Below are 19,516 nucleotides of genomic sequence, written 5' to 3' on the forward strand. Positions count from 1 at the left end.
TGTCAAAAAAATCAAAATTAATTTTCCTACATTCTGAATTAACTGATACAATGTATTTAGCATGTTGTATGTAAACAGTATTAACCTGAAAATAAAAAAAATATTTTTATTGGTCTTATTCATAATTCCCTTAATTATGTTTTTTAAAATAACTTTCTGTCATTGTTATGTATTTGATGTCTCCTTCAAAAGATTTTTTTTTCTGTTTTAAAATGTATAGATTGAGCTGAAAAGTGGAATATTAAACATATTCTTAAGAACTGGTGTTGTCTTTACCCAAGTGGACCTCTGGTTGGGACTGTCTTATTGTGATGGAAAGTGGAATGAAGTCACCTTGAGCAAGGAGGGCTCTGTGATTTCCGCCACTATGAATGAACTGAGAGAGCAGGCACTCGAACCCCGTGTTCAGCAGCTGAAAGTAAACTCACCTGTCTACATAGGTGGAATCCCACCTGAGATTCAGAGTTTTTATAGAGAACTGGGGTTAGAACAAGGTAAGATGACACAAGAAGAACATACGTTTTCAAAAACTGGTATCATGCCCCAGGTGGATATTCTGCTGCTGATAGTCTAAATTAATGAATGTCTAACATGAATTTTTCCTCCCACCCATTATGATTTTACCAGTTATCCCTACCCATCTAGCTTTACTTAGACCTGATCTTTTTGTAATGCTATAAAAATTCTTCCAGTGATACCTGAGGCAGTCTGACTGATAAGAGAGAACCTGGAGCCTAGGAAATGGTAGAGTGAGATGCCCAACCAGATCTTCATCCAAGAATGCCAGTTCACAGAAATCTGTTTTACTCGATCAACTTGTGCCACTGTCAGATCTGGAATACAAAACCAGTGGGAGACAGTAAACATAGCTTGAATCACTGTAATGAATCTGAATGCCTGGATACATGGGAAAGCAGCTGAGAGTTTCTTAGTCTTTTTTGGGCAATACTGATTCTTATCCAATTGCCATGATGTTTTCCTCATTATCAGAAGGAAGGAAGACAATCATATATTTGGCCATCACTGTGACCCTTCTATTCTGGAACAGGTCAAATTTTTAGGGAAAAGAGGGAAGCATTAATTGCATCCTGATACTAATGGCCTTCACAAAGGGATCTACTGTAGGAAGCTTAGCTGAAAAGTGTCTACTAAACTGGCTCTGTTTGGGTGTATTTTTTCATTTGTTGTGAAACTGTTCATCAGTCATGGGGTGTTTTTCAGCTGCTGTGGACAAATGTGTATCAATCAGTAAGTTATTCGTGGGGAATCCAGTAAGTGACTTTGAATTAATGAATGTGCACACTGAATGTGCACATTCAAGTGAGCTGTGTTGGAGCCTTTGATTTGGCTATGGAATAGTTCAAGAATATTTTTTTAAGTATTCTTCCAGCTCTAGGTATCACATATAATACAATCTTCCTTCAGGTTCTGTGTGCATAATATTTATGGCCCAAAAGAGCTGGACAGTCATACCCTGTCAGTGTTGCCTCGTAGCAGATGGTGTAGCCTTGTGAGTGGATACATTTGCAACTCCTGCAGCAAAGAGATCTGTGAACAAAGAATCTAGGGCAAAATTACATATAAAGTGAATGTCTGAAGTGCATATCAAGGCACATCAATAAATATTTCTTGCCAAGCAAACCTCCTCAGCACACCACAAAATAAGACGGTGCCGTGAATTTATATTTAGAATGTTTGAAGATAAATATTATCTTATGTGCTCCTAAATGTAGGTTCAGGTGAGCAAGATTAGATATTATAGCTTAAAACATACTTTTGTTTAGGACTACAATGATGTAGTGGTAAGATAATAGAATATAGAGATCTTTCAATTTAATAAATATTTAGAAAGGGTTTTCTCAATCTGTGACTGCTTGATAGTTAATTTTTCAATAAAAGAATGTTGTTTTCCCACAGCAAATAAGTGATAAATATTATTCTCCTCCTGATTCATCTCTATGCGAGTAACAACTTTAAGACATTTTAGCTGGGCTCTGTAAGCCTTTGCATGACTTATCACATGCCCTCCTGGGAGGTTCAAAAGGAAGCTACCTGGCAGGAATATTTGTGAAAATTTGTACTATCGTTACTTATTCTGCAGCTACTTGAGAATAGATGGGATTGCTTGGCTGTTGTCAGTGAGAAATCTTAAAATAGTGATAAATGTAGCTAAAAAGATATTAAAAATGATGTATTAAATAGATTGTAGAGAATGCATCTCACTGCAAATCAAACAACTTCATTTTATCATATGATTAGGATGCCTGGGTGGACTGGGATTAATTCTTTCTTCTGTCACAGACTAAGAAACTGAGCCAGTCACTGTGGACTAGGAGTTGAACTTAAATTAGGATGTATTCATTTTACGGAGCAGTTTAGCCAAATTCCCTGTGTTGTGGAGAGAGAAGGTGTTTTAGAGGATGATTCAAAATGGATATCCATCTTCAGTACCCCTTTTTGCATGAACTGTGTATGGACATGAGATTCTCAGTTCAGGCGGCTAAGGACAAATACTACTCTGATCTGTCATCTTCTGGTAATAAAGGCCATTAAAGTACATAAGATATAAACCAGATATAAATACTTTAGCTTTCACAAAGCTAAAGAGAAGCCTTGATCTGTGAGAAGTGGATTTTTAATTCACAAAGTTAATTCTTAAATGAATTGAAGTCTTCAGTTTGGTTACTGTTTACTCTGGTTTTGTGTTAAACACCAACCACTACTCAGATTTGAGATACATTTGATATAAATTTATTAATTTTTAGTAAGTATGATAGTTTTAACAACTGCATCTGGATTTTTGTAGTTATAAGGACAAGTAACTGATTTAACATAAATTTTGATAGGAATGTCACACATGCAGAGAAATATATGGATATATAGAAATAAATATAAAATGAAGCTTCTTAAATTTCTTATCATAAACAAGTAGTTTGGGGTTATGTTTCTGGAGTATGTTAATAAACAGTGCATGAGTTATGTCCCTGTTTGACAAAACTGATCTGATCTCCTGAAGTTAATTGTAATTTTAATTTAGATATACATACTTCCTCAAACTGAAAAGAATATTTAACAAAATAGTAGCAAGCAGCAGAAAGCTGATTTTAAAAGTCAGAGAATCACTTTTATGGCAATAATTTCAAAGTGAGAAGTGATGCAAGAGAAAATGGAAAGGTATTTCCTTGTGGGATGGAATTGCTAACAGTGTAGATCACTAAGGCAGGAATTTACCAACTTAGTGTCTTGAAAGTGGAGACAGAATGTCATGTTGGAAGTCAGCATATTCACATTATAGTCTTTTATGCTAAAAATATAGAATTGAAAGGAACAGAAGTGTTTCTTAATGGCTGAAGCTCTTTCTGTGGTACTAATCCCTTACTGTTTGCTAGGTTTCGGTGGTTGCATGAAGGATGTTAAATTTACACGAGGTGCTGTCGTTAACTTGGCATCTGTGTCCAGCAGTGCTGTCAGAGTCAATCTGGACGGATGCCTATCAACTGACAGTGCTGTTAACTGCAGGGGAAATGACTCCATCCTTGTGTACCGAGGAAAAGAGCAGAGTGTTTATGAGAGTGCTCTACAACCATTTACAGGTAGCGCATTGGTTTCTTAAACAAAATGCATCATTTTCATTCCATTCTCTACTAATATATTACTGTGTTCAGTATTTTTTTTTAATCTTTTACCTCCTCTATCCTTCTCAATGTCCTTTGAAGAATACCTCTATAGGGTGGTTGCTGTAAATGAAGGAGGATCAATATCTAGTGCGTGGACCCATGCTCGAACAAGAGAATCAGGTAAATAAAATTTTAAGGTTTACTCGTTCTTATTTTTCATAAGATATTTACGGTCAGGTTGAAGGTGTTCAAGAACTGCCTGGACACAATCCTATGTCCTATGCTCTAGAATGACCTTACTTGAGTGGGGAAGTTGGACCAGATGACCCACTGTGGTCCCTTCCAACCTGACTCATTCTGTGATTCTGTGGAGATAATCCAACCAAAACAATTTTGTTTAGTGAACCTTACACAGTGTTTCTGAGAGGGTGAAGCTGCTTAATGCTTTAAACAGGTACCAGATTACAGTCATCAGCTGTTAAGTGTTCAGGCAAATATTTTCTTCTCATAACTCAAGGTATTTTCCAAGTATTTATTAGATTATGTAATTAAGGACACTAAAGGATTGAACTGTGTTAACTGAGTAAGAGCAACCATTTATTTGTGTTCATATGTGCACATCTAAGTACACATTACATAAGTAGGCTGGAGTAAGTAAATTTATATTTTCCTACATATAACTTAGTGCTACAAAGTCAGATGCGGAGAAGGGTGGTACTGGGAGAGCAGGTTCAAGCTGTGGAAAAGAAGAGGCCATGTATTTGCTAGGGACAAGGTGGTCTTGTGAAAATTGGTTTTTAAATTACCTGCACATGGGTGTGCTACTCAGTGCTGCTGAATGAGGATTCTTTTAACAAGTAGTCCATAGATTGTATGTGAAAATGTGGCAATATTTACTAGAACAGAAGCACATGGCTTGTGGAGAAGGTTTCAGGATAGGAAGATGATACATTAAAGATCAAATTTTCATATGTCTTATAAAGAAAATTTTAAAAACTTTTCCGGCCAGTGCTTTTGCAAACTTTATCAAGCCAGTAAGATTTTGAAGATTTACAGTTCTGTGTATTTTACTTAACTAACTTTCCCTCTTCTTGAAATCAAAGCCCAATTGCATTCCATCAGTGCAGAGCATTCTTATGGTATAAGTCATCCAATGTATCACCTTAAAAAATTATGTGATACATGCATAAATATTGGACTTGCAGATACATTCTTATAAAACCTATACATTGTGTGCCACCCAGAAGGGACAAAATATGTGCATATTTTTGTGTCAACCATCTGACAACTGTAAGGTTTGCCACAAATTTATGTTTGCAAGCTGACCACAGTACTGAGCAGTCCGTGTTCCCTGGGGTTGGACAATAATTGCACTATTTAATTATTTTTGAGTTGGTTTTGTTATATCCCTTATGAGAAGACCATCTGCTGTACAGTACCTTACCTCGCCCTGTGATACACTTCATAACTAATGAAATCAATATATTGCTGTAGTAATAGGAGCTTTCTCAGAGTATCACATGCTTTACAGAAGAATCACAACTTCCAAGTATTCTTGTACTTTCCATGCTGATACCCTTCTTATAAAAAACAAGGCTGCATTCATATTTAATGAAACTTCACAGTAAAATTACCAAAAAATAGGCTATTTGATAGTGAGAAAAGCAAGTGATCATCAGCAGGGCGAGTGAGTCCACATGCATCTATAGCAAACTCATCATCCATCATCCTGCCATAGTGTTCCTTGGGTCTTTCCTCTGCATCCCTTGTGCAGTCATCTGTGATGAAGCTGTTACTGACCAGACTTTTACTTGGCATAGTAATATCCAAGAAATAGTTAAAGGTTATAGGAAATTGAATTATTTCTTTTTATTAGCAACTCTATGCATTTACAATCTTGGTTTTCCAGTTCTTTAAAACATTTATATTTTCCTTTTTTTTTTTTTTTTCTTTTGTAATATGGGATGATCAGAAGCAAAGGATTTTGCAAAAAGGCCTTTAAAATCTCTGCTCTGCCCCAAGAAAGGTGCATGGCATTGTGGAAATAAAATATGCAGGTGGAAAATAAACGGAAGAGCTTTAATTTTTTGAAGGACTTCTATAAAAGAGAATGGAGATTTTTAGAAACATTTCATAGTTGTGGCATTTTGTGCCTTAGATACTCAACTGATAAATATCAACCTCTATGCTGTTCAAGTACTGCCTTGCTTCATTCAGTGGTGTTATTTTAATGCCTGTTCTTGTTAGCTACATACAGTCCACCTCCTCTCTTTGTGAGTGATGCTTAAATATGTTTGATACATGAAATGTTTTTGGAAAATTGCAACAAGACAAGAAGGAATGTTATGTAGATGGAGTTTTGATGGTTTTGAAATATAGCTTTAACTGAATAGCTCAAGATGTGCAGTCATATTAAATCAATGCTGAAAAGTTACAACTCTAATAAATTGTATTTATGCTAATGGTTGAGTCTGATTTACTGCAGCCATTAAAAGTGAAGAATAGGGGCAATAGTCTCCTTAGAACTGCCATTTTCTCTATTTTCTATTTTATCCTTCTACAGTTCCACAAAATGTGCCAACTCCCTCAAGAGCTCACAGTATAAATGGTTACAGCATTGAGGTCACCTGGGACAAACCAGCTGGGGTCATAGGTGTAATTGAGAAGTACATTTTGAAAGCGTATGAAGCGGATGGTCCCACTGTACCCATCACCAGTGCTGAGCTTGCTGACGCTGGTATGCTCACAGGTAAATGTTATTAAATACCATTTTTTAGGCATATCTAATAACACAGGATGCTTATCCCTCCTTCTCTTGATCTATGAAATACTACTTGTCTGTTTTTGTGTATACACAGCATAGATAACGTTTGGAAAGGTAATTATTTGTGTCAGCATCCCTGTAGCGATGTACTGATTTCAAAGAACAATAGAAATTAAGATACAGCACAAATACTAAAAAGCAATTCCCAAACTATTTATGATCTGGGGGAGAAATGCTTTTTTTGTTTCCTTGCATTTGCTTAGTATATGTGATTTTGTTTTAACCCCTTTTCCTATTGTTCCATCCAGTTCACCTAAATTATTCTGTGAGTCCCATATGATACTGGTTGACCTGATGTGTGAAAGCACTTGATATAGCTGCCTAATTTTGATCATATAAACCTAACTGATTTCAGTGGGAACTAGCATACATTTGTGTTAATCAGATGCTGTGGTTGATGCCACTGGGATGTAGAGGTAGGTATTACGGAATTAAGAAATTCATGGGGTGAGAATGTTGTAGAGAAAATTTGGGGACATTTCTTCCTGCCAGGATAGCATGGATCTGGCTTTCTGCTCTCTGTGAACAAACTGCCTTTTCTGGCTGCTACAAAGTTCCCTGGGAAGGAAGCACGTTACAGACAAGAAACTACATTATGTTATGTGATGACTAAATGGGGCAGTAGTGCAGACCTATAGATTCATTTTTATGATCTCTATCATCAATTCTGTCATTCATAACAATTCAAAAAGTGGTAATGACACAATGCTCTAAGCTGGTGCTTTGGTTTGGCTCAGGTTTGGGCAGTACAACAGTCTTGGAAAGTGTGTTAACCCTCAGGCAGTGTATTATTTCCTGAAGCCCAGGTATTAGTTTTTACATAAGTATATATGGTTTGTACTGTTTCTCTGCCATAACCTATGTATACATTTCCAAGGGAAAAATTACACATATTTTTTCCTTCAGTTTGAAATATCTTAACTATTTGTGAGTAGTGAACTTATCAGAACTTCATGGGCTTCCTATCCTTACTGCGATTTCTTTAATGACCTTGCAGATTTCAATGTTCTTTATCTATGTTACAAGACAATATAGATTATACTAGCAGAAAATAAAGACCGAGACACATGGATTAGGTGGCTTACTCACAGCTGATGGTCAGAACCAAAATATTGTTTAACTTGTTTGGCATTGTGCCATCACTGTCTGTCAGGATTATGAAAATGTCTGCACCAGGCTGGACAGGTAAGAGGTTATCTGCCTGCAGCTTACAGGAGTTAGAAGAAGCAACATACCTTTACATTAAATGAAGACAGTAAATGGATCCTGATTCTTTAGCCTATTACAGCAGATAAAATCATCGAGGTTGAAAGAGATATGTAATATCATCAAGGCCCATCATCAACCCAACACCACCACTGTAACCCCTAAACCACATCACCTATCACCAGATCCAGACATCTCTTGAACACCTCCAAGAATGGTGATTCCACCACCTCCCTGGGCAGCCCATTCCAATGCCTGTCCACCCAAACAATGAAACTTCTTTCTAATATCTAATCTGAATCTCCCTTGTCTCAGTTTGAGGCCATTTCCTCTTGTCCTCTCACTGTAGGCACAGAAGAAGAGACCGTCCCTGACCTCACAACAACCTCCCGTCAGGGAGTTTTAGAGAGCTGTCAAATAATGCAAAATAAAATTATAGAATCATAGATACCATGTTGGAAGGGAGATCAAGGATCATCTGATCCAATCTTTCTTGGCAAAAGCACAATCTAGACAAGATGGCCCAGCACCCTTTCCAGCTGAATCTTAAAGTGTCCAGAGCTGGGGAATCCACCATTTCTTGGGAATTATTCCAGTGGCTGATTGTGCTCATTGTGAAATTTTTTGTCTTGTGTCCAGTTGGATTCTCCCCAGGAGTAACTTGTGCCCATCACCCCTGGTCTTGTCCATGTGACTCATTGCAAAAAGGGACTCTACATCTTCCTTGTAGCCACCCTTTAAATCCTGGAATGTGGCGATAAGATCTCTACTGATCTTTCTTTTCACAAGGCTGAACAAACCAAATTTTCTCAGTCTTTCCTTATTTGACAGGCTACCCAATCCTTTGATCATCTTTGTCACCTTTCTCTGGACTCTCTCCAGCCTGTCCATATCTTTTTTGCACAGCAGGGACCAAAATGAGACACAGTGTTCTAGGTATAGCCTGACAAGAACTAAGTAGAGGGGACTAATGACTTCTCTATCTCTGCTGGAGATGTCCTTGTTGATGGAATCCAGCATGCTGTTGGCTTTGTTTTCCACAGCAGCACACTGGCCACTCATATGACCCAAAAAACATAAGAATGTCTGTATTCAAATACTGATCTACGTGACCATGTCAGAATATGACTCTGAGATGAGCTCGGTTGGAGCATGGTGCTAATGCTCTACACCAATGTTTTGGGATCAATATCTCTACAGGCCATTCACCTAAGAGTTGGACTCCATGAGTCTAGTGGGTCTCTTCCAACTCAGAATATTCTGTGATTGTCTAGATGCTCAGGAAGAAAGTGTAAGAAATGTGCTAAACATAGAATGAGTCTTCCTGTTAGTACAAATTCAGCTGGTTAGTTGTGGAGTTCTTCAGCTGAAAGCTGCATCTGGACCATCCTGCTTAATGGTCTATGGTAGAATTATCTTTATTTTTCAATATATTTATTGTTTCTGTATCTGCTGTGGGAGTAATTGTTCCAGTTCAGTTTTGTGTGTGTAAGATGTGCTTCCTCTTGTTATTTATAACTCCTGCCCAATAGTTTAATTATCTATTTTTATTGTATGAAATATATAATTCATGTCCTCATGGTGAGGTCAGAGCTGAGACAAGTGTAAATTAAATCACCAATCCAAAGTAATTTTACTTCAGTCTATTGATTTGGTGAGGCCTACACAGGTGACCAAGTAAGGGGATATGGAGAACTAGTTATGCACAAATATGAGACTCCCAGGAGAAGGTGTATCTTTCCCTGATGAATTATCATTCCTGGTTAATCAAAAGTTAACATAAATATAGAACCCTACAGAAGGTGCTGTCTTTGCTTACTTTTCAGTTTGCTGTGAATGAAAATTTTTGCTTTTTCTTTCCCTAATTTCGAGGACATTTCTTTAGAAATTATTTTATTGCATTCCATGAGAAAATGCTGCAGTAACCCAAACAGCCAGGCTTGCTAATGCAACAGCAGATTGGTACCGCAGGCCTCTGTGAGATCACTGATGAAGAAACAATGGTATTTTTGCATGCCCTCCTTGAAATTTTCATTCCCTGTCAAGCCTAGCCACTGCTTGTCTGCTGCATGAAATGTATCCGGGGGCACTGACAACCCTTTGTCTTATTTTTTTCCTTGCCGCTTTTTAGGCCCATCTGTTGTGTTTCAGTTTATACTTACACTGTAAATTCTTTTGAACAATTACAGTAGGGTCCTGAGTCATAACTGGAGAACAGTAGCAAAAAGTTAAGAGCATTACCCATTTCTCAGAAGGCTGTACTGTGTGTGTCACATTCAGAAGAACCTCTTGTACCCTTGTCAAGAAGAAAAGCTGAGCTAAATACTAAAAGTAAAATAGGTCTTTAAATGACCATAATCCCACAGTCTCAGAGGCCTATTTCTGACTCCTCAGAAAGCAAAATCCTTCAAAATCTGACCCTTGTAATCTTCCAAAATGTCAAACTGTTTTTTCATTTTCATCCAAGAAAGGAATATTCATCAGATTTAAATCCTTTAAATGAGGTTCTGACTGTTGAACCAGGAGTTTATTGTATAAGGTGATATATTTCAACATGGTGTTCAGTATCTGTATTCTAGGATGAGAGTATAAAGTTAGAGTGTAAGTTTTTGGGATTTGAAAAGTACCATGCTTGCCCATCTTGCCTTCAGAGAAGCATGTAATAACATTGATGCAGAGTAATAAAGGAAGTCACTGCATGTAAGAATTTTTTTTCCTAAAGGCTGGATTGCTTTCTTCTGCATTCTGATGCATCCCACATGCTGACACCAAAATTTGGAATATAAATTAGAATCAGTGCTTAAACAAATGGAAGAAGCTTTAGAACACACTGTTTCAGTGTGGTCTGTGATCAGCTTTTGCTTCTACTTTCCTTTGGAATCCAGAAGATCACAGAGTAATTTGGGTTGGAAGGATTATCTAGTCCATTCTCCCAGCTCACACAAGGTTGAGTGGAACAGGTTTCCCAGAACCCCATCCAGCTGAGTTTTAAATATCTTCATAAATGGAGATACTTCTCTATGAGAAGCCTGTTCCAGGTTTGGTCACCCTCACAGTAAAAAGTGATTTCCTGTGTTCAGTTGGATTTTAATTTTCCCCCCAGGGAAGTGGTCACAACACCAAACCTGTCAGAGTTTAAGAAGCATTTGGGCTCTTGGACTCATGGTGTTATTCTTGGGGTTGTCCTGTGCAGAGGTGGGAGTTGGACTCACTGATCACAGAATCATTTAGGTTGGAAAAGACCTCTAAGATCATCATGACCCATGATCCTTGTGGGTCCCTTGCAACTCAGGATATTCTCTGATACTGTGATTCGTTTATTTCAGTTTATTTCCATTGACTCTTGTCCTGTCATTCGGCAGTACTTAGAACAGTTGGGTGCTGCTTTGTTCCCTCCCATAAGGTATTTATACATTTTGATAGATCACCCAGAGGCTTGTCTTTCCTGAGATGATGAGTCCCAGCTCTCTCACTCTCTCTCAGAAGAGATCTGCTCCAGCCTTTTTACCATCTTAGTGGCCCTTTTTGTATCATCCAGACTTGCTTAGGGTGCACACTTCCCCTATCATCAAAGTCATTGATAAAAGTGTTGAACAGTATCCCAGAACCCTGGGATACACCCCAGCTGTCTTGCCTCTGTGTTTTGTGCCACTGATCATAATTCTCTGACGCTTCTCTTGTCAAGCACGTGCAAAATCCCCATTTTATAATTCAAATTTCTCTCACTGTAGAATTCAGGAGACTGACCAGCCTCTAAACTGTGGGGTCTAATGACACCAACAGACAATAATGAAATAAAATGTGCTGCAAAAGAATTCACAGAAAATTGGTATTTATTCCTCTTAAAGATTTCTCTTTCAAATTTGTATGATTTTGCAGTTCATCCCACCTCTGTCATTGCTGCAATAGCCAAGGGCTGATGTTGTGGCTGCACACGTGGTAATGAGTAAATTGTGGTCGACAGCTGCCATTCTCTCCTTCCTGTGACACATGTTTGTAATTACTTTTCACCTTTTAGTCTTTTATGCTCAGCAGATGAATATCTCAGGAAAAGTTAATTTGATCAAAGTGTCTGAGCTGTACTGTGATTTTGAAAGCTCTCTAGGTGGAGAGTCTCTTAGAAGAGGAGACTGCCAGTGACAGATCAGCCAGGGCTGGACAGTGGGGCCATAGCACTGGGGGAAGCTTGCTGCCAGCCTGGCAAATGCCCATGCTCTGGCAAGTGCTGGCAGCTGAGAGATTGTCCCTCTCAGGGAGAGCTCTGCTAGTCTCTTGCCTAAGCAGCCTGTGGCTTTGGAACTGGCCTCTGCGTCCTGACTGCTCCCTCTGACAGGATTTGGGGATCACTGTCTGAGATGGATATTAGAAAATGCTGTTTCTTTCAGGCTTATTTAATCTGTGTGGGATGAAATGAGCAGTTTACCACCAATGGGGAGTTTGCTGTGTGAAGCTGTTGGTGAATTGCTTGGGCAATACTGTCATGCACTTGAAATTACTTGAAAGCTCTTGGTTTGCACCAATATTTTACACTCAAAGCATTCCCATACTGCAGTTAATGAGATTTTTTAAATTTATAGAAAGGGATTATTATAAACCAACTAAGATAAATCTATGTAGGGCCAGAGCACGAGGAAGACTCCCAAATCCCTGCTTCAAGCTGAGCCAAATTTCTAACACTGTATATGTATATTTCTAACACTTATATACATACTTCATATGTATATAAGAATGTTTGGCTGGGGCAGCTACTGCAACACGGGGTAGCCGATAGACCTGTCTGTGCCCATTCGGTTTCTGTGAGTTGTCAGATGGTGCTTGAGCTCCTAGTGACTCTAAGTCAGAGTGGCAGAATGTAGGTTCCCTTCTTTCATTTAGCAGGCTTTAGCGGACTACTGACATATTTTTCAATATATGAATTTTAAAACAAATTATATTAATATTCTACAGTATTAAGATTCAAACTTGATTGAGTTTAGACCTAAACGAATTTTGTTTACAGTCCAATGCTGTTCTAGAAATTTATTCCTACAAAACATAAATTGTGTGATTAAATAAATCTAAGCATTTTATCAAAATTACATAGACTCTTAGATACATAACCATATTTTTAGTAATAAAAAGAAGTTAATTTCTTAATATTTTTTTCAGGCTAGAAAGGATTATTATGTTTTTATAGACATATTAAAAATCTGCAAAAAAGTAAACAGTATTTCTTTGTCTGTTTACAAACTTTTAAAGATAATCATACTGCAGAAAATAAGCAATGATGAAGTTATTTGGAATGATCAAGGGTTAAACAGTGATAGATATTACAAAACCAGTACTCTCTGTGGTTAATTAACTCTTGGTGCAAAATTGCACTGTTCAGTTAAAGTTTTCTTCAAACTGTAGCAGCTGGAGAGTTCCCTGTGCTATGGGGAATGTAACAGTTTTCCTTGAACCACTGCAAACTGAATTGCATCTTCAAAAACAATGGAAGTTGTATATGGTTTGTTCTGAAGTATTTCTGTTGGGAATAAAGGGTCTTTCAAGCCACCTAAATGCAGTAACTAAAATAAAACTTTTGTTTGTTCTTATAAGCCAAAGAGTTGGAATAGGTGCCCTCGAGTTGAGTAGTTCTTCATTTTACTCATACTATACTTAGAAGATCCTTTAAAAATGCACATGTATATGACAGATTGATGTGCACAGGCTTTCGGTTCAGAAATGCATATGTGGAAGACACATGTACTTAAACAGTTTTTGCTGCAATCTGTCAAAAACAAAGTCACTTGAGGACTTCCTTTTCTGATCAGTGGACTGTGATTAAGTGTACTGTGGCAATGATGCATCTCGACACACAAGTGACTTTGTTGGACAGATGCTGTATGACCTCAGGCATTCAAGTTATCTAAATAATCTGGGTTTAGGGAGGAGAGATTTGGTAATTTTTGTTTTAAAAGCTTAGACAAGAGTGAAGGTAAATCTAAAGACCAAGTGTTGTTTTAGTTGTAAGAGGTGTATTTCAAAACAGGTCCTCATGAAATAGCATGTTAGGGAGGAAACAATGAAAAAATCTGGCAAAGAAAAGTCCCTTTGGCAAAATAATACACTAGAACAGAATATTAGCCCTCATAGTGTAGTGGTAAAGCATTTTTTTTTTATGAGAAGTTCTTTTTCCACTCTAAATTTGCCAGATTGCTGTGGAATATGGCTGTGTTGTCTAAATGTATGAGAACTCACTTTGAGAGGTACTGAACATTTCTGCCTCATGGAGAAGTGAAGGGGAAAAAGCTGGATTATACTGTATGCATAAGAACATTGAATGGAGTGGACATAAATATGCAACTACTTTTGACTAGTCCACACAGCCATTTTACCATAAATTCATTGTTGACCCCTTTGCTATTGCCCATATCCATGTTGTTATCCCTTCCCTGCTAGAATGAGCCTAGCGTTTTCTCTCTTGCACAATGCTAAACCTTGACTTTCAATATTGCAAATAATTAAAGACCATTTAAATAAAAGTATAGACAATTAAATACTAGTTTTGCATATAAAGTGGGCTTAATGTTCTAGGTGTGATTCCAGATCACTCTTTTAGACTGTTAACTTTACATTCATATTTAACAAATGACATTATTCAGTTTCATGGGGTCACTGTGTCAAAATGTCTGTGTTAGAACTTTAATTTATTTCAAAAGGTTCTTTGGGCAGATAGGAGTGGTGTGTTAAAATGATTTAGCATCTCCACTTCCCCATGTGGATTTTAAGGCTTCAAATGTAGTCTATGATGTAAATTTTTAGTCTAGGTGGATTCAGCTGCTCTGTAGTGACAGACTGAATGCATGGGACCTGTACCCCAAATGTGTGAGGCTGACCCTCTTCTTAAATATTGATGATGTCTCTAATCCTATCTCCTGAAAAACGTGACACTTTATCCACCTCTCTCCTGTTAGCATTAACAGAATACATGCAAGTGTGGACAAATTTTGCTTTGTTAGCACCCCATCTTGGAAAGCCTGATGGACTCTTATCAGATCAGCAATTATTGGGTATAGACAAGAGATGCCAGTCTGAGAGTATGATAATTGAGGAGTTAGGAAAAGTTTTTTTAAAGCTGTCAACCGACTTCATTGGATCATAGGCTATTTTTTTACTGCAAATTTTATTTTGCTGTTCTTTAAATTAATTCACATGTATCAGTGATGATCTTTGCTGTGGGATTGCTGACTTTGTATTTCAGCATAGTCAGGTGCTGAGTGTAAATTTCACTGACTGACTGAAAGTGCAGGGGAAATGAGTGGGTAATGAGAGCAGAGCAGCCAGTTCTTTAATTGAATTAAAAGCTGGGTGACACCAATGCAGACACCTGTCCAATTACAGACAGGCCAAGGTGTTTACCATTGCTGTACAAGCGATTTGAAGATGACAGAAATCTTTCCGCCCACAGATTAACATAATGAAGGAGAACAGATTACAGTGGATGCTGGCCAAACAGATAGGATGGCAGCTGAGAAAAAAAGTAGTTTGCTGAAGTATGTAAATAAAATCTGTGCACTTTCTATTGCCTACCTATGCACATCTGTTTCTTTGTTGAAAAAGAAATAGTGCAAGAGTACACATGAAGGAAAAACATTAATTAGGAAATGAAAAAAATATTTTTTAAGTTGATGCCTTTGCTGAATGAATTTTTAAACAAAAACCTCCTGTAGCAAAAGGGTTTATTTGTTTGCTTTTTGTTCATGCAAATTCCCTCAGCCTTTCACAAACCTACCTATGCAATGGGAAGTCTGTTGTGCTACAAGTGCTTCATATAAAACCTCCCTACTTTGTCAAAAGTAAACGAAACAGTCCAATCCAAACCTTCTACACATCTTGGCATCTTTTTGGGTATGTCTGATATTCTGCAGCTCTCAGTGCCTAAAGCCATTGGTAACCCTACAGGATGTCTTCCATGAGGAAATGCAAGGAGCGTTAATTCACTGCTTCATAAGAAACAAATGCTACAAGTGCTAAATGTACAAATCAAACTAAATTGCTTCCTAAAGCACCACAGAGTGAATAGAGAGATGGTGTATATACAATGCCATGCTCCTCTTGGCCAGGAATTTGCGAATGTCACAGTTAGAGGATTTGGTTCCTGTTTGTATTTATTTGTGGAGGTAATTCCCAAAGCACCTTTTATGGTTTCCTGGGTTTAACCCTCTATGATCTGGAAATAAGTGGAAATACTGTCTTGTGTAGAAAAGATGGTATTTTGACTAATGGAATTTCTGTGATGCACAATTTAGTGTAGCTTCCAATACTTTACAGGCATAGTAATGCCTGAAGGGGAGCCATACAAGAATGCTGAAAAGGAACTTCTTGCAAGGGAATGTAGTGAAAGGACAAGGGGTAATGTCTTTAATCTGAAAGAGTTTAGGTTTAGATTAGATATTGGGAAGAAATTTTTTACTGTGGGCATGGTGAAGCACTGGAACAGGTTGCCTAGAGAAGTTGTGAATGCCCAATCCCTGGAAGTGTTCAATGTCAGGTTGAATGGGACTCTGAGCAATCTGGTCTAGAGGGAAGTCCCTGCCCATGTCAGGGGATTGGGACTAGATGATCTTTATGGTCCCTTTCAATCCAGACCATTCTATGAAAAAATTATTTACTATTTTCTGTCTTTTTGATGGCTCTTAAAAATATTCTCCATCCATCACAGGAAAATTACAGGGACATTTCTTTGGTGGTGACCGACACAGCATTCTTTTTCTCTCCTGTCACACTTAGATTGCATGTCAGTACAGCTGTCCCCTGTTAACTGGGGATTTGCAAAATCAAAACTATAATCAGAGCAAGCAGATGCTGGTTAACTGGTTTTATTTTAACACTACTCTGATGTAAAAGTGATTATTTCTGAATATCTCTCCATTTGTATGAGTAGAAGTGCACCCCAGAGAATTTAAATAGAAAGATCATTGTTATACCAACCTTTGAAGTTTTTGATTGATTGCAAGAAAAAGCATAAATGTTACTAATTCAGAGAAAACTAATCTCATATTTTCCATGTGAACACACCTTTTACTAAACACAATATAAACTTGTACAGACTGATGGTTCTACTCAGAAAATAATATATTTGTGCTCTAGGTGTTAGTTTCCAACATCAAATTCTCTGTGCCCTTTTTGTGATTTTAAAGGGCTTATGTGGGGAAATTTTTTTTTAATGAAACATAATTATGTTGCATTCTGTTAGCGTAGCAGCCCAGTGAAGAGCAATCATAAGGACTAATTTTAGCTACCTGTCTGTGTACATGTAATGCTGAGGGGATTTTCAGGCTTCTTGTACTGTGGAACAATTGGCCAGAAATTACAGTTCTTTGACGTGCTGTTGTTTTTTAAGCTGATTTGCGAAATCCCAGTGTTGGGCAGTTTTGAAAGAATGTTGTTTCTATAAATTTTATTTTTTTAATGAAACACCACATCTATTTTGCTAGAGCTGTGACAGTCGAGGTGAGAACATGGTTTGAAATAAAACTTGTCATGAATTGGCCTTCTTTTAATTACTTCTGTATTTAGATTTCATATTACTTTGTTGTTGGACTTATTTTGAAATGGGAACTGCTGATGTTTCTTAAAATGACTCTAAACTACATTTTTCCCCTTGCAATTTTTCTGTATATGATAGTTCAAAATGTTGCAAAACTTCCTGAAGTGGTAAACATTGATTATTATTTGTTATAACAAGGAGCTGATTGATGATGTGAGAATTTAGTAACTTCACTAACATAAGCAGGAACTGAAATAGAATAAGGCCCCAGATCTTTTCTTCCTGTAAAACTTCATAACTAAACAGCTACTAAACTATTTCGTTTCATAACTAAATAGCTACAAGTGGGATGTTTCATAAAAAAAGAGATTTCAGTTTATGTATGAATAGGGACATCTTTGGAGAGGATGCATAAAAAAAACCACTTATACTGAGAGACAATGAAAATTCCTTGAAAAACAAAATTAATAACAGAAAAAATTTAGAGACAGGGATTAAGGAAAACCTCCTTCATTGTCACATTAAAATATACACCTCTGTTTCGCAGTAGTATCTGTTTCAGTGAGCATAAATAAACGCAGGTGCACCTTTAGTACTAAAAATGGAATAAAATATTATTTGCTCTTAAATTATTTTGTAAAATTTAAGTCATGGATAATAGGAACAAAACCTTAAATAATTTTTCTTTTCCACCTGTGGCAGTGGGAGCCCATGATACAAAAGTTTATTTTCCCTCTGCATGTGTCTGCATGCAATCAGTCTGTACACTGTACATGCATAACACCTTGTTTTCTTGTGTTGCAGGCATATTGAGGGGCTTGCATCCCTTCACAAACTATGCTGTAACCCTAACTGCTTGCACTTTGGCTGGCTGTACTGAGAGCTTGCATGCATTGAACATCTCCACTCCACAAGAAGGTAAAGTAATTTCAAAGGTCTTGACTTCCACATTTCAGTCATGAATAATAAAACAGGAGAAGAGCTAAACGCTGCAAAGCCATTTGCTGGAAAACCCCAACCTAATTTGATGACAAAGTGCATTGCCAGACCATAATTGCTCCATTTTTTGGGGGGTGCGAAAATGAATCAAACTCCATACCCTTTAATGACATGCATCTTTAATAGCTGTAATGCAGATTAATGGGCTTTTTAATTGCTGTTACATTGTTCATGCAAGAGCCTTGTCATTAATATGAAGCATCTGAAAGATTAATGAAAGCTTCCTCATTTTACTATGGCTCAGAAGTAAATCTACAGACAGTCTGACTAAAAAGAATTGATTGTATGGCACAGTATGAAATTGAGAATCAAATGGTTGATTTCCATGGTTTCTTTTAACCACTAAACACCAGCAATAGGCAACAATTATTTCAGTGTGATGAAACTGCCAAATGCCAATTGAGTTATTTATTAATTGCTGTTCAGATTTTCCCTTTTTTTTTCCTAAGCGCTTTTACATGTGCTGAAACTTAAAGGTTGTGAGTGCAAATTAATGCTTCCTATGCTTACATGAAGATCTAGGGTACAAAGAAACTAAAAATGCATTCAGTTCAGCCTTAGAGTCTAGACTGATGTGTATTGCACATCAGTTACTCGAACAAATGCCCTAAAAATATCAGTGACATATCTAACTTCAGTCTCAATTAAACATAAAGTTCACATCTCCCAGTTCTGTCATCTTAAAGCCATATTAATCCAGTTAAAATAATCAGTTACTCCAAATCTACACCAGTAGAATAATGAAGACTTTGACATGTATTTATTGGACAGTAGTTAATCTTCCATGATGCAAAGTAGTTTTCAAAATTCCCTCCCTCCCACAGTTCTTTGTTTTATCTTCTCATGTAAACTAGGTTGTAATACAGTACCAATAAAGAAAATAAAATTTTGGCATGAAGTCATGTGAATTATAGTCATAATAATTAAAAGGATGCTGAAGTATTTAACTGCTGCCAAAGCAAGTTGTTGTGCAAGGTATTGTCTTGATGAGGACAGTGCTGAAAATTGCAGACTAACATTGCTAGAACAGAGTTTTGGCATGACCATGTTAGTAACTGCCAGCAGCACCAGTCAAACCAAAATCCAGTTATTGCCTCTTGGATGTTCAAGATAAACTGAGATTGTCTGGTGGCATTGTCCATGAAAGGCTACAGCCTCTGAAAGCCAAATACTTAATGGACCCTATGATATAAACATGAAACACATTATTTCAATATTTGTGCATTTCTTTCTGCTGTGACATAGCAATTAAAAATAAATTGTTTATGGCCTATTTTCTCAGCTTAGTAAATAAAGCAGAAATCCTTACCTATCATAACGGAATGGTTTAGGCAGAAGTAGATTTTTTTTTTTTTC

At 37.2% G+C, this 19,516-nt stretch overlaps 1 protein-coding gene across 6 annotated transcripts in view; it reads left to right on the plus strand.

Moving 5' to 3' along the window:
- Positions 1-19,516, plus strand: part of USH2A (usherin) — a 374,152-nt gene that overhangs the window by 143,840 nt on the left and 210,796 nt on the right. For all 6 annotated transcript variants that reach the window (XM_053974132.1, XM_053974137.1, XM_053974131.1 and 3 more), the window contains 5 exons: positions 221-494; positions 3,390-3,593; positions 3,717-3,797; positions 6,181-6,366; positions 17,966-18,079. In XM_053974132.1, coding sequence (XP_053830107.1) covers positions 221-494; positions 3,390-3,593; positions 3,717-3,797; positions 6,181-6,366; positions 17,966-18,079 — 859 coding nt within the window. The remainder of the gene's footprint in view (positions 1-220; positions 495-3,389; positions 3,594-3,716; positions 3,798-6,180; positions 6,367-17,965; positions 18,080-19,516) is intronic.

Source organism: Vidua macroura, chromosome 3 (assembly GCF_024509145.1).
Source record: "Vidua macroura isolate BioBank_ID:100142 chromosome 3, ASM2450914v1, whole genome shotgun sequence".
Taxonomy (NCBI): domain Eukaryota; kingdom Metazoa; phylum Chordata; class Aves; order Passeriformes; family Viduidae; genus Vidua; species Vidua macroura.